At 51.3% G+C, this 15,297-nt stretch overlaps 1 protein-coding gene across 5 annotated transcripts; it reads right to left on the bottom strand.

Annotated features, from left to right (window-relative positions):
* Positions 1 to 1,233: 1,233 nt before the first annotated feature.
* On the bottom strand, positions 1,234 to 15,297 carry TAOK2 (TAO kinase 2; the record flags this gene model as incomplete). Of its 5 annotated transcripts, none has more annotated exons than XM_084251173.1 (18): positions 1,234 to 1,755; positions 1,842 to 2,024; positions 2,954 to 3,166; positions 6,309 to 6,548; positions 6,889 to 7,092; positions 7,178 to 7,543; positions 9,149 to 9,313; positions 9,500 to 9,778; positions 9,908 to 10,075; positions 11,172 to 11,253; positions 11,354 to 11,447; positions 13,522 to 13,613; positions 13,719 to 13,832; positions 13,978 to 14,074; positions 14,194 to 14,239; positions 14,739 to 14,840; positions 14,929 to 15,000; positions 15,166 to 15,297. In XM_084251173.1, 18 exons carry the CDS (start codon positions 15,295 to 15,297, stop codon positions 1,234 to 1,236), a joined length of 3,171 nt encoding a protein of 1,056 aa, XP_084107299.1. The 5 variants fall into 5 exon arrangements, with proteins under 5 accessions (XP_084107299.1, XP_084107300.1, XP_084107298.1 ...); XM_084251174.1 differs by having other exon boundaries at positions 9,500 to 9,760; XM_084251172.1 differs by lacking the exons at positions 1,234 to 1,755; positions 1,842 to 2,024; positions 2,954 to 3,166 and adding an exon at positions 4,830 to 5,966 and having other exon boundaries at positions 9,500 to 9,760.

The following is a 15,297-nucleotide window of genomic DNA, read 5'->3' as shown; positions in this document are numbered from 1 at the left end:
CCATACTTTTAGCTATGTCTGAAAACCTAACACCTAGTTGGAAGAAGTAACTGGCCTGAAGAATGAGAAGCACAAAATGAAATGACTTAGGAATAGCTGGTGTTTATGTATGTGTCCTTGCCCCTTCTGCAAACAGCCAGACTTTTTCAGCCTTAAAGGGATGGGTATAGGACCTAGAGCTGGCAAATCAGGGTCTCTGGCTACAGAGAAAGCCAGTAAGGTCACTTCAAGGCTTTGCTGGAATTCCTGCTGAGGTGGTTGGTGCACTTGGGCAGCCAGGGGTCTGTGTGTGAGGGGAACCTTCTGAAAGCACTATAAGTCCAAACAAAGGGAAGCACAAGGTGAAGAGACTGGTGGGTCTCTGAGGCTGGATCCAGGCATGCCTGAAATCATTAAAATCACTGAAATGTTCAGTTACACAGCCCAATAAATTCTCTTTAAAAAAACAGGTTAACTACCACCTGCCACTGTAGTCCTTAATGCACACCTTAAGACAGAAAAGGTGAGTCCCAGGGTCTGTTAGAATAACCAACAGTTTATTAAAAGCTTGCCATGGGGCTCTGTGCCAGCCCCGTAGCTGGGAGGGGCTCCCATGACTGCCCCCAAGCCCAGGAGCAGTCCCTTCCAAGGTCCTTCCCTGTTCCCCTACGCCAGCTCTGATCTCAATTAAAAAAAAAAGATAAAGGACAAGACGGCACAGGACGTCAACAGCAATGGGGGAATGGAGAGACCCAGGCATCCTGACCCCAAGACCCCATCCTGATCCTTCTTTCTTAGGAAGGCCTTTCCTCCCATTCTCCCCACTCCAGGCCCCAGACCTGTTCTGCCACCACCCAGGTCTAGGGGGGTTGGCATCCCCAATCCATGACCCCATTGCAGGGGATAGTATAGTTCTCTGAATATAATATATCTAGACCCGCCCTTGCCCTCCCCCGGGGGACTAGATGAATATTTGACACGCACATCTCCCTCCTTTTCCAAGGCCATGATGGAGAGAGACCTGGCACCATGGTGGGAGGCAAGGGCTCCTGATCAGCCTTGAGGCACCTATGCCCAAGCCGGTCCTGGGCCACTGGCCAGCCCAAGAAGCTCATGAGATGAGGAAGTTTGAGGGGAGCTGGAGTCAACATCCTGTCCCCCCACCCATGGGTGAGCCACAGCTTACTGCCCTCCAGGATCAGGCTCCACCCACCCTTGCCCCTACCCCATTCATCTGCTTATCCACCTTGCACTTCAGGAATAGAAGTGGGAGGAGCCATTAAGGATGTGGGAAGCAACACTGGTGCTGCGGCTCAGAGGCCCGGGCACCGCGGCAGCAGGTGGGCCCACGTTGTCACTGCCACTGCCTCCAGAGGCTGCACGCCGCAGGGGCTGGGGACTGTTTCTTAGCAGCAGCAGGGCTCCACCACGGGGTGTTCCACTCTGTGCTGGGGGCCCCAGCCAGTTTGGGGGGCCGGGAGGTGCCAGCAAAGAGGGTTGACGCCAGGCTGGGGGGGGCATGCCTGGTGGAGGAGGGCCATGGCTCCAGTGTGCCCCTGAACGGGGAACAGGACGGGAGGGCCAGGCAGGGGCAGGGGGTGGAGCAGGATAGCCCTGGGCAGCAGCCTCAGCTGGGATGCCCCCCAGAGCCATACTGGAGAATCCCAGCCTCATGCTTTCAGCATCGAAGGCCTCAATCTCACGGGCCTGCCGCTCAAGCAAACTCCGGATTCGCTCGGAGCGCCCTGTCTGCAGGGCCAGCAGCTCCTCTTCCACCTGGAGCACCCAGAAGAGAGGTTAGAGATTCCAGGGAGGGGGAGACATGCCCTCCCCACCACATCCTGGAGACAGAACTGTCTTACCCTCTGTTCTAGCAGTGCCCGCCTCAGAGCTACTCTCTGTTCCAGCTCCCGTAGCTCTCTCTCGTGCTGACTTTCTGTGCGTATCTTGATCTTGCTCTGGTAAGCATTGAGCAGCTCTAGTTCCTGTTGAAGCTGCTGCCGAAGGGCCTGGAACTCGGCCTCCTGGGTCTCATCAAGTCGTAGCTGGAGAATAGGAAGAACTAGCTTTAGTGACCTCCTCCCCTGCCCCCACAGTCCTCCCCTGCCCCCGGTAGGCCTGGGCCCTAAGGTTTCAAGAAGCAGCCAGTCTCAACATCTATCAAAATGAAAGGTCGTCATACCCTGTGACACAGCAATTACACTTCCAGGCATTTATCCCCCAGGTATACTTGCACAAGTGCTCGAAGGTGTTCACTGAAGCGTTGTAATAGCAAAATACTGGAAACAACCTAAATGTCCACCAATAAGGGATGGGTTAAATAAATTACGTTACATCCATGCCGTGGAAAATTCTATGCTGCTAAAAAATAAAAAAGAGCTACGTGTACTGACATGGAAAGATGTCCAAGAAATATTACGTGGAAAAAGGAAGTTAGAGAACAATATGTTTGGTATGATTGCATCTTTGTTTAAAGTTTTATATAATTTTCCATATATGTACATAAAAATAATCTAGAAATTATTAACAGGAACTACCTCTGAGAGGCAGGCTTGGGTGAAAGGATGGCAACCAATATGGGCACTTGTATTTTCTTGCTATTATGTGTATTTCAAGTGGCCCATTGCAGTGTTTCGTGTGATCATTTTAGATCAGCCACCTTCAAAACCCTCCAGATGTCTGAGTAAATCGGTATAAGAGATACAATCATTTTGATGTACTCCCTATTCATCATACATTAAACTAATTCAGGCCCAGGAAAAATGCAATAGCCACTCTTCCTTGGTGGTTCTTAAGTAAGGCAGGCTGGCTTTGTCAAGACCTTAAGAAAATACTTGAGAGGATAAAACTATAGCCGAGGATACTAACAGTGGGAGAATAGCTGAGTTTCTCAAGAATACCCCCATTTTTCCAGTGCCCATAACTAAGGTGGAAAAATATCCACCATGCTCCCTCCCTGGACCCCAGGCCTCACCGCCTGTGAGCTGAGCATCTCTGAGATGGACTGGTCATACTGCTCGGCTAGGATCGCCAGCTTGCGCGTCTGTTCTTCCTTGAGCCGTTTAAGGAGGCTCTTGTGCTGAGCTTTGGGTGTGGTCTCCAGCAAGTGTGCGCGCAGAGCCTTGTACTGCCGAGTCTGGATCTTACACGTCTCCTGGAACTGCTTCTTGATCTGCAGCTCCTTAGACTATGCAGTGGACGGACCAAGGGGAGATGGGGGCGGGAGAGAGAAAGAGGAAGAGGAAGAGGAAGAGGGAGAGGAGGAAGAGGAGGAGGAGGAGAACAACCAGGGGAAAGGGGGGGAAAGAGAGGAAGAGAAGACACAGCAGCAGACAGGGAGAGGGAGAGAAACAGAAAACATGTTAGACAGAGGGGGCGGGGGGAGCTGTATATGGACAGACATGGAGAGATGGGATTGTGTTGAGAGATCAGGAAGGTTCTTGATGGGCAAGAGATGCAAAGGATGATAGATTACAAGAGCACGTTCGGAGAGCTGGTTGGAAAACTTCACAAGAAAGAGCAGCAGAACTCATGGACAGGGAACTAACAATCTTTACAGAGTACTGAGTACACACAAGAAGCTCCGACCATGCAAAGAGGGCGAAGATAGGACCTGGAGGTAGAAGCATGTACGCAGACTCAGAATATGCACAAGATTGAGTGAGAAAACCAAGTCACACAACACACCCATGGAAAAGAGCAACACAGCTAAGGAAAGAGAGAGGACGTCCCAGGTTTAGCACCTCAGGAAGGGAGGGAGGGAAGGAGGAAAAGCACTGAGCTGAGAAATGGAAAAGAAAGGATTGCCCCGTCTTGGGCTATGTAAGGGAAAGGGGCAGAGGAGGTAGCCAGAAAGGTCCTCACAAGTTCAAGGGGCCAGCAGCTGCCACCCTGACCAATCTCCACATTCCAGTCGGCCCCTTTGACACACTCAGTTCCCAACCCCAAGTTCACAACCAATCCCATTTCCACGTCTCCCACAATCTCTGCACGGCCCCCCCAATTCACCACTTCCTATTGTGAAGGGTTTATAGTCCCAGCCCCCAACCCGAGGGTTATGCCTGATGCCAGGAGAGAAATTCAGCTCCCAGACAAAAGGGAACCACATAGGGATGGGCTGGGAGAAAAGGCAAGTGGTGAGGACAGAGGACCTGGAACCTAAATACTCTCTGAAAGGAACCCACCGTGGGACCAAGAGGTTCTGTAGAAGCTCAAAAGGGGTCGAGACCCCTGAGCTGCTGTGGTCATGGTGCAACGAAGCTATGAAGGCAGACAGGATAAGGCTGAGGAGTGAAAGGGGTTGAGATAACGTAGATGGGGGTGAAGAGGTCATGGAACTGGGGGCCAAGGGACCAGATTGGGGGCATACCGGGGAGGCTAGGCGGCAGGACAAAGCAGACAGAGGCAGCCTGGGCCAAAGGTACAGTTCCGCTCAGATATTTTATTTGTGTTTATCTTTTTCTTTTTTGGTGGGGGAGAGGGGACAGGTTGGAAGGGAGACAGAAAAACAAAATCAAAGAGAGAAAAAAAAAACATGACTCTTCCCACCCACCACCACCCCCTGGCCCCTGGCCTGAGTTGATGAGGGTGAGGATGAGCACACACACAGCGGGAAAACAGCAATAACTTAGAGTGGGGGAGCGTCAGAACACACAGTGTAACTTCTGGCTCCAGGGTAGCGGAGGCTGCCTGTCTAGAGGTCCGGTGGTCTGGGAGTGAGGTGGGAAGCATACTGAGGAAGGAGGAGCGAAAGGGAGGAGAGGACCGGAACTGGAGAAACTTCACTGAGTGGTGGGAGATAAAGTGCTCAATGCTCTAGATTTGGACTGAGGAAGGGCTAGAGGTAGTGGTCACCTCCAGGGAGGCAGGGCCCGAGACTGGCGAGTTCGGGATCTCCGCCCAGCAAGAGTCCCTAGTGGGGGCTGGCGCGAGGCAGAGGGCCCTAGCCGGCGCTGACTGCGTGGCAGCAGCCTGGGGATACGGCTGGGCCGCTCACCACGAAGCAGGCCCCAGCTGGCCAGTGTGTGAATAGCCCAGGGAGGCAAGTGGGAGGCTAACCCCTGGCTGGCCCGGGCCAGACGCCAATTCCAGCCCTTGCACAGGGCCCAAAACCTTGCCAGTAAGGCTAGTGGGTGTTTGGCAGTGCGGGGACTATTCCTCCGGGGCCCAGGCACAGGAAGACGGCTACGGAAGCCATTCTTGTTGGTCTTGGGGTAGAGCGCAAACAGGCCCCGGTCCCCCACAGCTCCACAACTCTGTAGGGCCCGAAAAGCCATGGGTGACAAGCACAGCAGAGTCCGCAACCAGAGTCGAGAGAGACCCCGACGCATCCGGGGGCCCTGCTGTCTCACCCATTCGCCACCAGCTGCCACAGCTGCCAAAGACAGAGCCAGGCCTGGCCAAGTTAGGAGCCAGGCGGCCCCAAGGCCCAGAGGCACACCCATAAGACCTTGGCGCCAACTAAGACCCAAAACAATTCCCAGTGCAGTAACCTGGGCCAAGAGTAGGAACAAATTGGGGGGCAGGTGCAGAGCTGTACAAAGAAGTAGGTAGGAGGCTCCAAGGCCTACCAGCCCTACCTCAAGGGCCAGCAGGGCTGCCTGCAGACCACCTCCACCCCGGGCTGCCAGCAGTGGGAGCAGCAGCATAAGTAGCAGGGGTAGGAGGCCAGAGGAAGACCCTACTGCAAAGGAGAGGCCAGCCAGGAGTCCATGGGACAGGAGTCCAGGTAACTGGCTAGTAGGGCCAGGTCTCAAATGTGTTGGAGGGGGTTCAGGTGGGATGTCTGGTGAGGGACAACCATCGCCAGGATCCCTCGGGCTCCTAGCTGGAGCCCCTTCTTCCTCTTCCTCCTCTTCCTCAGGGACTGGGGTGAGTGTTGGGCCCTGCATCCAGTCAAGCTCAAACTCCTCATCCAGGAAGCTCCCATCCTCTTTCCCCCACAACCTCCAATCCCCATTTGCCTCATGGCCCATGATGCTTCTTTCTTGGGGTGCCAGGGATGGGATGCTAAGCTCCTCTAGCACCTCTGCAGGTAGACCCCAAACTTCCTCATCAGTCAAACTCCTTTGATTTTGTGGACTGGGCCTAGGGGTTCCTGATTCTTCCTCCAATATCCTATGCTCCTCGGGCTCCAAAGCAGCCCCTTCCTTTCCCAGAATCCTTCTCTCTGGAACTGCTTCCTCCTCCTCTCCCAGAATTCTTTGGTCCAGGATTGCCTCCTGGCCAGATGAGCAGGGCTGCTCTTCTCTAGGGATGCCTGTGCTGGGTGGTCCCAGAACCCCGGGAACGGGGAGCAGGAGGCCCGGGGGACGCTGGCTTGAACGTACTTTGAGGCTCTTGGGCTGCTGGCGAACCTGGGCTGCATGCTTCTGTCGTAACTCTTGCTCACGGCGCTTGTTGTACTCCAGCTGATTGCCCAGCTCCGTCTGGTGCTGCAGGCGGGTGAGCTCAGCCCGTGTGCGCTGTACAGCCTGGAGCTGCCGTAGTTCCAGCTCCCGTGTGGCTTCATGCTGCCGCAGCAGCAATGCACACTCCAAGTCCTTCTGTGTCTGTTTCTTGTTCAAGTCCTGAGGTAGAAGGGAAGTAGGGCCCAGAGCCCAGTCAGGAAGCCTTGTTGGTGTCAAGAAAGCAAGAGACCCAGGACTCCTGGCAGAGGGCACTGAGGGCGGTGGGGAGATGAAGGGTGTAGATGGGGGATGTAAGGGAGTCAAACTCCTGGCTGGCTTGGGGACTGAAGTATAAGGGGAACTCCACCTAGTGAGGTCTGATGGGGATGAAAAGCAAAAGGGGTGCTGAAGAGAAGCCAGGGCATAACACAAATGAGGGTAGAGGGAAAGACAACAAGTGAGGCAAATGGAACAGGATGGGTCTCTGGGATCAGGGAAGTGGGTGGGGAAGGTGGCTGACCTCTCGCAGCAGGTCCTGGTCCAGACTATGTCGAGCCAGCAGCATCTTGCGCTTGTACTGGCGACACTGCAGTTCAAAGTATTGGCGCTGCCGCCGCAGTAGCCCTGCCTCTTCCTCTGCCTGGCACTGCTGTAGCTGCTCCTTCTGCCGCAAAAGCCACTCAGCCTTCTCCCGCTTGGGGGTACTGGGGTTCTCCTGGAGCTCCTGGGCAAGGATAGTGGGGAGAGGAGGGAAGTCAGGAGCTGACTCGCCAACTCTGGCCCCGTCCACAGCTATAACCCTGTCCTACCTCCTTTAGCTGCTCCTTCCGAAGTTTGTAGGTTCGCTTCTGTGCCTCCAGCAAAGCAGCCAGCTCCTTCTTCTGCTGCCCAAGGATGTGCTGCTGAAACTTACGCTCCTCGGCCTGGGCAGCTCGAGCCTCCTTCTCACCGATGGCCTGGTGCCGTCGTGACAGTTTTTCTGCCTCAGCCCCAAAGCCAGCCCGCTGTGCCTCAAGTTCCCGCTGCAGTCGTGCACTGTGCTCCTCACGCTCACCCCTCAGCCTTGACTCCAAGGCCAGCAGCTGTTTCTGGTGCTGCCGTCGCATCCGCTTATAGCCGCTCAGCTGCTCCCGCAGGGCTGAGTCTTGTTCATGCTCCTGGATCTGACGGCTGACCTGAGGCAGGACAGGATGAGAAATGGGGTTCAGCCTTGGCCCCCCCTTTCATTAACACAAAGAGTCTTGGTGCTGCACAGGGAGACACATGGGTTTTAGACTCATGGGTTTAAATCTCATTTGGGTCCTTCCTCAGCTAGATAGTGGAGACTGTCACTAACTTTACAGGCTGGCTTGACGGAATGAGATAAAAGGTACAAGTACGGTATAAAAGTGTGAACAGCTCAGGTTAATTCAAAAGAGTAGAGGAATGAGACAGAACTGGATCCAAGTCCCAGTTCTGTCACTTACTATGTAACCTCAAACAAGTCAACACAGCTAAGTTTCCTTATGCATGAAACATTTCATCTTAGGGGGCTGGGGAGATTAAGTTCAATACACAGAATATTCTCAGAACCAGGAAGTGTTGGCTTCTTTCCCTTTCAGCAAATACTGAAGACTCACTATAGCCCAAGTATGGACCTGGGACAAGGTCATTAGATGTTAAAATAAGAAAACTGGACCTGCATGTCCTTATCCATGATTTGAACTCAGACCGACTGTCAAGAGGCTTTATCTGTGAACCCCAAACAAGTCCACGTGGTTATCAAGCTCCTGGGAGTCACATACCTCTCTGCACAGCACCACAAAGTACCAAACATGATAGGATCTACAGAGTTGTGCCAGCAGAGCAACCGGCCACAAGAACAGGCTAAACCAATAAAAGGCCTCCAATGGAACTGCTGGTGCTGAGAGCTAAGCAGAAATATAGAGACTTATTAGAAGTATAGGTGGAAGGGCCTCCCCTGGTGGCGCAGTGGTACAGCAGTGGGCTGCGAAGCTGCCCGCAGCCTCTGCAGCGCCGGTTAGAACCCCAGCCACCAGCAAGGGTCCCACGCGCAGACCTCTCCTGCTGTGCCCGCTGCTCTCCTCAGCAGTGTTTCTTGAGTCTGCCTGCTCTGCTCCCTGCTCTGGCTCTGGTGAATTATCTCACCCTCCCACGCTTCTGACTGTACCCAGTGCTTGTATAAATAATTCTTTAAAAAAAAAAAAAAGAAGTATAGGTGGAAAATCTGTCTTGTGAAAAGTCTAACAACTTTTTCCTGTAAACTAAGTAAAATTTTGCCATGACCTGATTTTAGAAAAGGACCAAGATCTTATTTGCAGAATTTCTAAATGACCACAGGCGCTTGGGCAAGTAGCTTGAATCACAGCTGCCCCATCTCTCAAATGGGATCACATTCTCTCCCTCCCAGAGGAGATAGGAGGATTAAACACAGGCATCGATGTGGGTCTAAGAGCCAGTCACCAGTGGAAGCAGACACCTAAACACTCTCCCTGCTCTCCAGGTTCACAGGGTCCAGCAAACCTGTCACAATGCCACTGAGCAGCACCATAGGGATATGACACACTTGACGGGCCAGGAGCCTGGGGAGGCTCACGCTGGGCAATGTGACCAGAACACTCTTTTGGGAAGTGGGAGGGGGGAAGGTCAAGGTAAGGAGAAGGTCAGAGACAGCAACAGAAAGTGAGGGTAGAATCTGAGGCCACAGGGAGAAAAATCTTTTCTGAACTTAAAGACACAATTTGGGAGCATGCAGGCCAAAGGAGGCTGGCTGCACCTACCAGGGAAGCAGTACGGATGGTAGCAAAGTGGTCCCGGTTGCGGCAGTAGGCCCGGCGGCGGGCTGAAGAAGAGGTGGTAGAGGAGGGAGCTGGGGCTGCAGGTGGCTGGATAGGGCCTGGGGTCATCTCTGGCTGGTAGGGATCATCGTACAGATTGTCAGAGCCCTAGAGGAAAGAAAGGTGGATGGGATGCCCAAGGCCCAGAGGCCTTTGGGCCCAAAGGGAATTTCCAGGAGATCCAGCGAGACTTAGAAAGAGAGGTCACATTTGAGAGAGAACCCAGATGATTCCTGAGCAGGAGCTGGAGCTTAGCCTTGCCACTGTCACGGCTACCCAGGGCGAGCTGCGTACCGGCAGCCGGTGGATGATGGAGCTGTGGGAGGTGACTGTGTGCTCTCCCTCCTGCATCATGGCCATCTCTCGGGCTTCAGGGCCCTCCTCTTCCTCCTCCTCCTCCTCTTCTTCCTCCTCTTCCTCCTCATTGTCTGAGGCATCTGCTAGGCTGTTGACTGAGCTGCTCTGGCTGGAAGCGCTGATGGACATGCTGGGTACTGAGTGGCTACTCTCTAGGCTGGTCAGGGTCCCAGCCCGGTGCATGTAGGGTTCCGTCTCCTGCGGACAGGGCGTAGGCTGTTGGGCAGGGAAGGGGAAGGACAAGGGTGTGTACATGAAGGTAGTACAAGGAGATAGAGGGTGTTAGGAGGAGGCAGGAGAGCACAACATAATGGTAAAGCAGGGCGGCAGGGCAAGCTGGGTCACCTCCTCTTCCTCTGGAGCATCAGCACCAGGTCCATTGGGTGCCTCTTGGAACAGTATCTTCTTCATTTTGCGGTATTGCAGGTTGTCCAGCTCACGCACAGCATCTTTGGTCCTCTGGATTAGGTCCATGATGACGGTGGGTGGCCGTTCCCGGAGCACAAAGCGGTGCTAGGAAAAGAGAACAGTGAAACAGTGAGGCCTGCTGCCAAGAACCCACTGCATCCCAATAATCCACAGGTCTCAGCATTTCCTCCAGGCTCAGCAACATCCCTGAGTCCATGCCCATGTCCACCATGGATTGTTGCTGGTCTCATTCCAACCCCCATTCCCACAATAATTTTCACCATACAATCTCTACTCCCCACATGTTTTCTTGTTCCTTCAGGCATGGTTGAGAAGCAGGAAGAGTCAGGAGATCTGGATTCTAGTCCAGGTCCTCTATCAAAGTGCTGTGTGACCCTGGACATGTCACAAAGTCTCTCTGGGCCTCATAAAATATCCCGTAATTATAAAATAGGTCACACAAGATAATCTGAGTCAGTTCCGAACCAGGGCTCCCTAGGTCCCCATGTATTTAGGAAGGGAATGGGGTCCCTCTACTTTTGATAAATCAAAAAACACCTAAGGGAGGGTCTCCCCTGGTAGCTCAGGCAGTTGAGTGCAGCGCTGTGAAGCTGTCCGCAGCCCCTGCAGCACAGGTTCAATACCGGCCAGGCGGAAAGATACCCACATGGTGCAGCAGACCTCTCCTGTCTTGCCCGCTGCTCCCCTCAGCAGTGTATTTCAGTCAATCTGCCTGTTCTGTTCCCCACTCTGTCTCTGGTGAATCCTCTCACCCGCCCGCACATCTGGCCTGTGCCCCAGTTCTTGTATGCATAAATAAATAAATCTTAAAAAAAAAAAAAAACCCTAAGGGAAATTATACATTTACCCATGATAAGGCCACACAGGCTTTTAGCTTGAATTACATCAGATCAGTGTGGTAACCCTGGTTATCTCACGCTGACCAGAAGCTGTGGCTGGCAACTATATACATCTTTGATTAATAAAAGATGGGAAACAAATTATTACTTAATAAATAAAGGTAGCCTGGTAAGACACAGTCTTGCGAAACAGAGTCCACTGGGCACTGGGGATGAAAGTGGGAATTCATAAAGGAAGTTCTTGATGGAGGAAGAACTGGGAACTACTAATTTCACTAAAGGGTTTCTTGTGACTCAATAAGCTACAGTTCTAGGAGAATGCCAGGCCAGTGAGCCCTCACCTTCAATAGAACCTCTGAGGTTGGTCTATCTTGAGGGATTTTCTGAAGACAGGAGTCAACAAAATTCCGGAAGTACTCAGACCTAGAAGTCACAGGAGAGTGAAGAACGGGTGAGGAAGACATGAGTCAGGTTAACTTTAACCTATGATGTAACCACTGGGCCCAGGTATACCAGTCCTCACCAGTGTCCTGACTGTAGCACGGGGGACTCATTCTGTGCAATGTGGTATAAGGCACTCATCGCATTCATGTTAAACAGCGGTGGTTTCCGTTCCGCTATAGGGGAAGAAGGTGAGAGGTGGCAGGTGGGCAGAGAAAAGTTGAATGGAAATCAAAAGTTCACAGCCCAGCTCCCTGACCTCTGTGCTGCATGACTCTGAGCAAGTCCCATAATCTCAACAAATTCCCTCAAGAAAACATCCATGCTCTCCCTTGCACATGGGTAGAACAGAAATCAAAGAAAATAATGAATGCAAAAGCACCAAAGAAGGCAGCAGAAGAAAGTACATTCAGGTATTGCTCCAACTAATATAGATTAAGTGCCAAATGAGAGCAAAAACTTTCCGAAGTGTTACAGAGAAGTTAAGGAAAGACAAGAGACAGGCTTTTTCCTCAAGGAATTTTACTCTAACAGGGAAGATTAAATAGCACTGAACAAAGTAATATCAAGTTCATACTGTTAACTGGCACAAAAGGGAGACAAGAAAAGCTGGGAAACTTGATGTGTTGGTGGACCTTCAAGATGATACCTCTGTACAGATACAAGGGAAGGTTTTTGAAAACAGGGATATTGGAGCTAGGTCTTAAGTTACAAACCAGAAGGCCCTTGTGGCCCAGTCAAATGATTTATGTCATTTATGTTTTTGGTTTAAACAGTAACTTTAGACCAAATTACTCTGAATTTCTAGTCCTATTAAATAAAAAACAGGATCTGGTGAAACAGCACCTCCTCTCCTGTGTAACAATCAACTGCAGTGAGGCAACAGCTGCCCTCTTCACATGGGAATAGCAATCTCCAGTTTGCAAGTTTTCTCCATCATACACTTTGCTTCTCTGACACAGACTCAGAGCATCAGTTGCCATTTATAATGAGGATAGATTTTTTTTAATAGTAGGGAGATATTTTCTGTATCCATGTCTCTACAAAAAATTAGGGGGAAAAAATGGATAGATCTAGATTTTTTTCTTATACCTGGCTTGCTTGACATATTTCCATTTCCTGCCTAGCTGTGGGGAAGAGTAAATGCAGACACACAGAGATGGAGGAAAAGGGTATGCTTAAATGTCTGAACTGGGGCAGGACACAATACAAACCAGGGGAGGAAAATGGAAAATTTGGTGGCACATTCAGGGGTGGAGCTCATGACGGGGAGAGCCAGCCTTTAGCAAGTAGTATCTTTAGCTTGGTGAAGGAATAACGGGGGTGATTTAAGGTCTAGAAGGCAATGGGTAAGCAGTGATAGCTCAGATGACAAGAGTGAAACAGCAGCACTGAGCTGAAACAGATCTCTCTGACATGAGAGAGACTGGAATGAAGAGATTGGGAGTAGAAAAGATCCCTGCAAGAAGGTGGTAAGAATAACCAAAGGCATCACCATCTGGGGCAACTATTTTGTGTCTGGTACCACGCTGGGAACTTTAGAAACACTGCCCTCACTAGATAGTTGTTTGAACAGTGTAGGCTGGCAGTGATTAGAACCCTGACATGATTTCAAGGCCTCATGAGTTCACTTGAGCTATCTCTTTGGCCTCACCACTCACATGCTATATTCCAAACAACTGAAGCTAGACTCAGCTCCCCATGCCTGCTCTTACCTCAGGATTCCAGGTGTCTGTCTGGAATGCTCTTCCCCACAGTCTTCAAACAGCTAACTATTTTAAATATTATTTGTCATGTGGTTTAGTTTAGACACATCTCTGCTACAGGGAAACCCTCTGGATAGTCCTTAAACTAGATCAAGTTCCTTGTTTTGTGGTTGTGCTGCTCCTGTAACTTCTCCATTCAGCTGTCATCACATTGAAAGAAAGCTATTTCTCCAACTTGGATGTAAATTTCATGAGGTTTACAAAAGTTTCACTCACCTCTGTAACCCTAGGATCTACTAGTAGTGTGTATGGTACAAATTGGGCACGCAAAAAAGATGTGGAACTAGTATAGAGAACAGGTAAGAAATAGATGGTATGAAATCTTGTGGTCTCAGAACTGGCAGGATTTGACAGCTGCCTATATTGGGGATTAAGGATAGAGTGAAAATAGGTAACAGCTTACAGGTCTGAGAATAGGATGGTACAGCAATAACAACAAAAAGAGTAGAGAAAAGTAGATGAGGAAGCAGAGAGAACTCCTTACCTAGCTCAATGCAGGTTATCCCCAAGGACCAGACATCCACTTTACCATCGTACTGCCCCTCATCCATTGCCAGAATCACCTCTGGAGCCATCCTGGGAGAATGGTTTGGAAAAAGAAGCTAATCACCTGCCCAGACCCTGACAACTCTTGCTCCCATCATCTTGGGAGCACTTTTCCTCATCACCACTCCCACTCACCAGTATGGGGTGCCCACAAAGGAGTTGGCAGGTGCCATGATGGATGCAGAGCCAAAGTCACCCAGCTTCACCAAGCCTGGCTCTGATAGTAGGATGTTTCCAGCCTTCACATCCCTGTGAGGCAAAGCATAGGAATAAGATACATGGCTCAGAAAGGCTTGACAGGGGCTTTAGTACCAAGTTTCTAAGACCATAACCCAGCAGAATAAGGAGCAGTGTAGAGAGCACCCACTCCCAGCCATCATCAGTGCTGCTGTACCTATGAATCATGTTGTGGGAGTGCAGATAAGCCAAGCCCTGAAGGGCCCCGTGGGTCACAGCTGCGATCTCCACTTCCTGCAGGGGCTTCTTGTGTACTGTGGAATAAGGGAAAAACATCAAAGGGAGGAAGCCTAAGGGTGGGACTGAAACAAGCTCCCCTAACCCTTCCCTACTCTTTTTTCTTTTCCCACTTATTAGTCAAAGAGTCACTTACCTTCTAGAAGATCAGAAGCTGAGCCCAGGCAATACTCCATCACCAGCTAAGGAAGGGTCAAGGGTCAGAGATCAGCAGATCTGGCCCATCTCCCTTAGGTAGATCTCCAAAAGAGAGTGCTTCCTTGCCTATCCTCCACTCAGGCAATGCCCCCCAGGGGAATGACAGGGAAGAAGGACAACTGAGAAAATGAGGGAATGGTAAGGACTATCCCCAGTGTGAGGGTCTCCCCTAGAAAAAACCCAAGATATCACCATTACGCCCATCTGCATCCCTTCAAAGCCCCATTCAATCTCCATCTTTTCCAGCCCAGATGTTTCTTTCCAACTGCTGCTAGTCTGTGTCATTTTTCAAACCAGCCTCTCCCTCTGGAGGGACACTGCTGTTTATGGTTTTGTCTGAGGACTAAAGTGATCAGGAGACTTTCTCCTTCCCAAGATTCTCATGGCGACAACCTGAACAGGGTCTACCTAAGAGAATAGACCAGTATAAGGATGGGCCAAAGTTGGGAAAAAGATGAGCCCAGAGTCAGGGGGCCAGCTCACCCAAGCCGTATGCTCCCTCAGGTAACAGCCCCGGTACTGAATGGTATTGGGATGTCGGAGCTTCTGTAGGAACCGCACCTCTTTAATGATGTCCTGCCATTTCTGAGGAGATCAGGAGAGGTTTATTAAAGCTGCATTTTGAGACTAGGGTCACTTACTGCCCCACCTAGTCATGTCAAGGCTGACCTACCTCATTTGACTGCTTCCCACTGTAGGACATCTTCTTGATGGCCACAACCTCACTATTACGGACATCCCGGGCCTAGAGGACCAGACCAGAAAGTAGTGATGGTTCCCAGCGAGAACTGGGCAGCAGGAGACTTGTAGAAGGCAGGAAACACGAGTGGGATACAGGGGCTGTTTGGAGTTTCATGGGGACAAAGATACAGGCCCCATCCCTCCTTCACCCTCTTAAGCCCCAACTCACAAAGTACACGGCTCCAAAGCTGCCATGGCCAATTTCTCGGAGATCAGAGAAGAGCTTTTCGGGGTCATCCTTGAAGAAGAGCTCAGCCACATCGGGGTCCTTCAGGCTCCCGGCCCGGCCCCCAGCTGGCAT

The sequence above is a fragment of the Talpa europaea genome, assembly GCF_964194135.1.
Source record: "Talpa europaea genome assembly, chromosome: 12".
NCBI lineage: Eukaryota > Metazoa > Chordata > Mammalia > Eulipotyphla > Talpidae > Talpa > Talpa europaea.
Note: the sequence above shows the minus strand (reverse complement) of the source record. Positions and strands in the feature narration are given on the sequence as shown.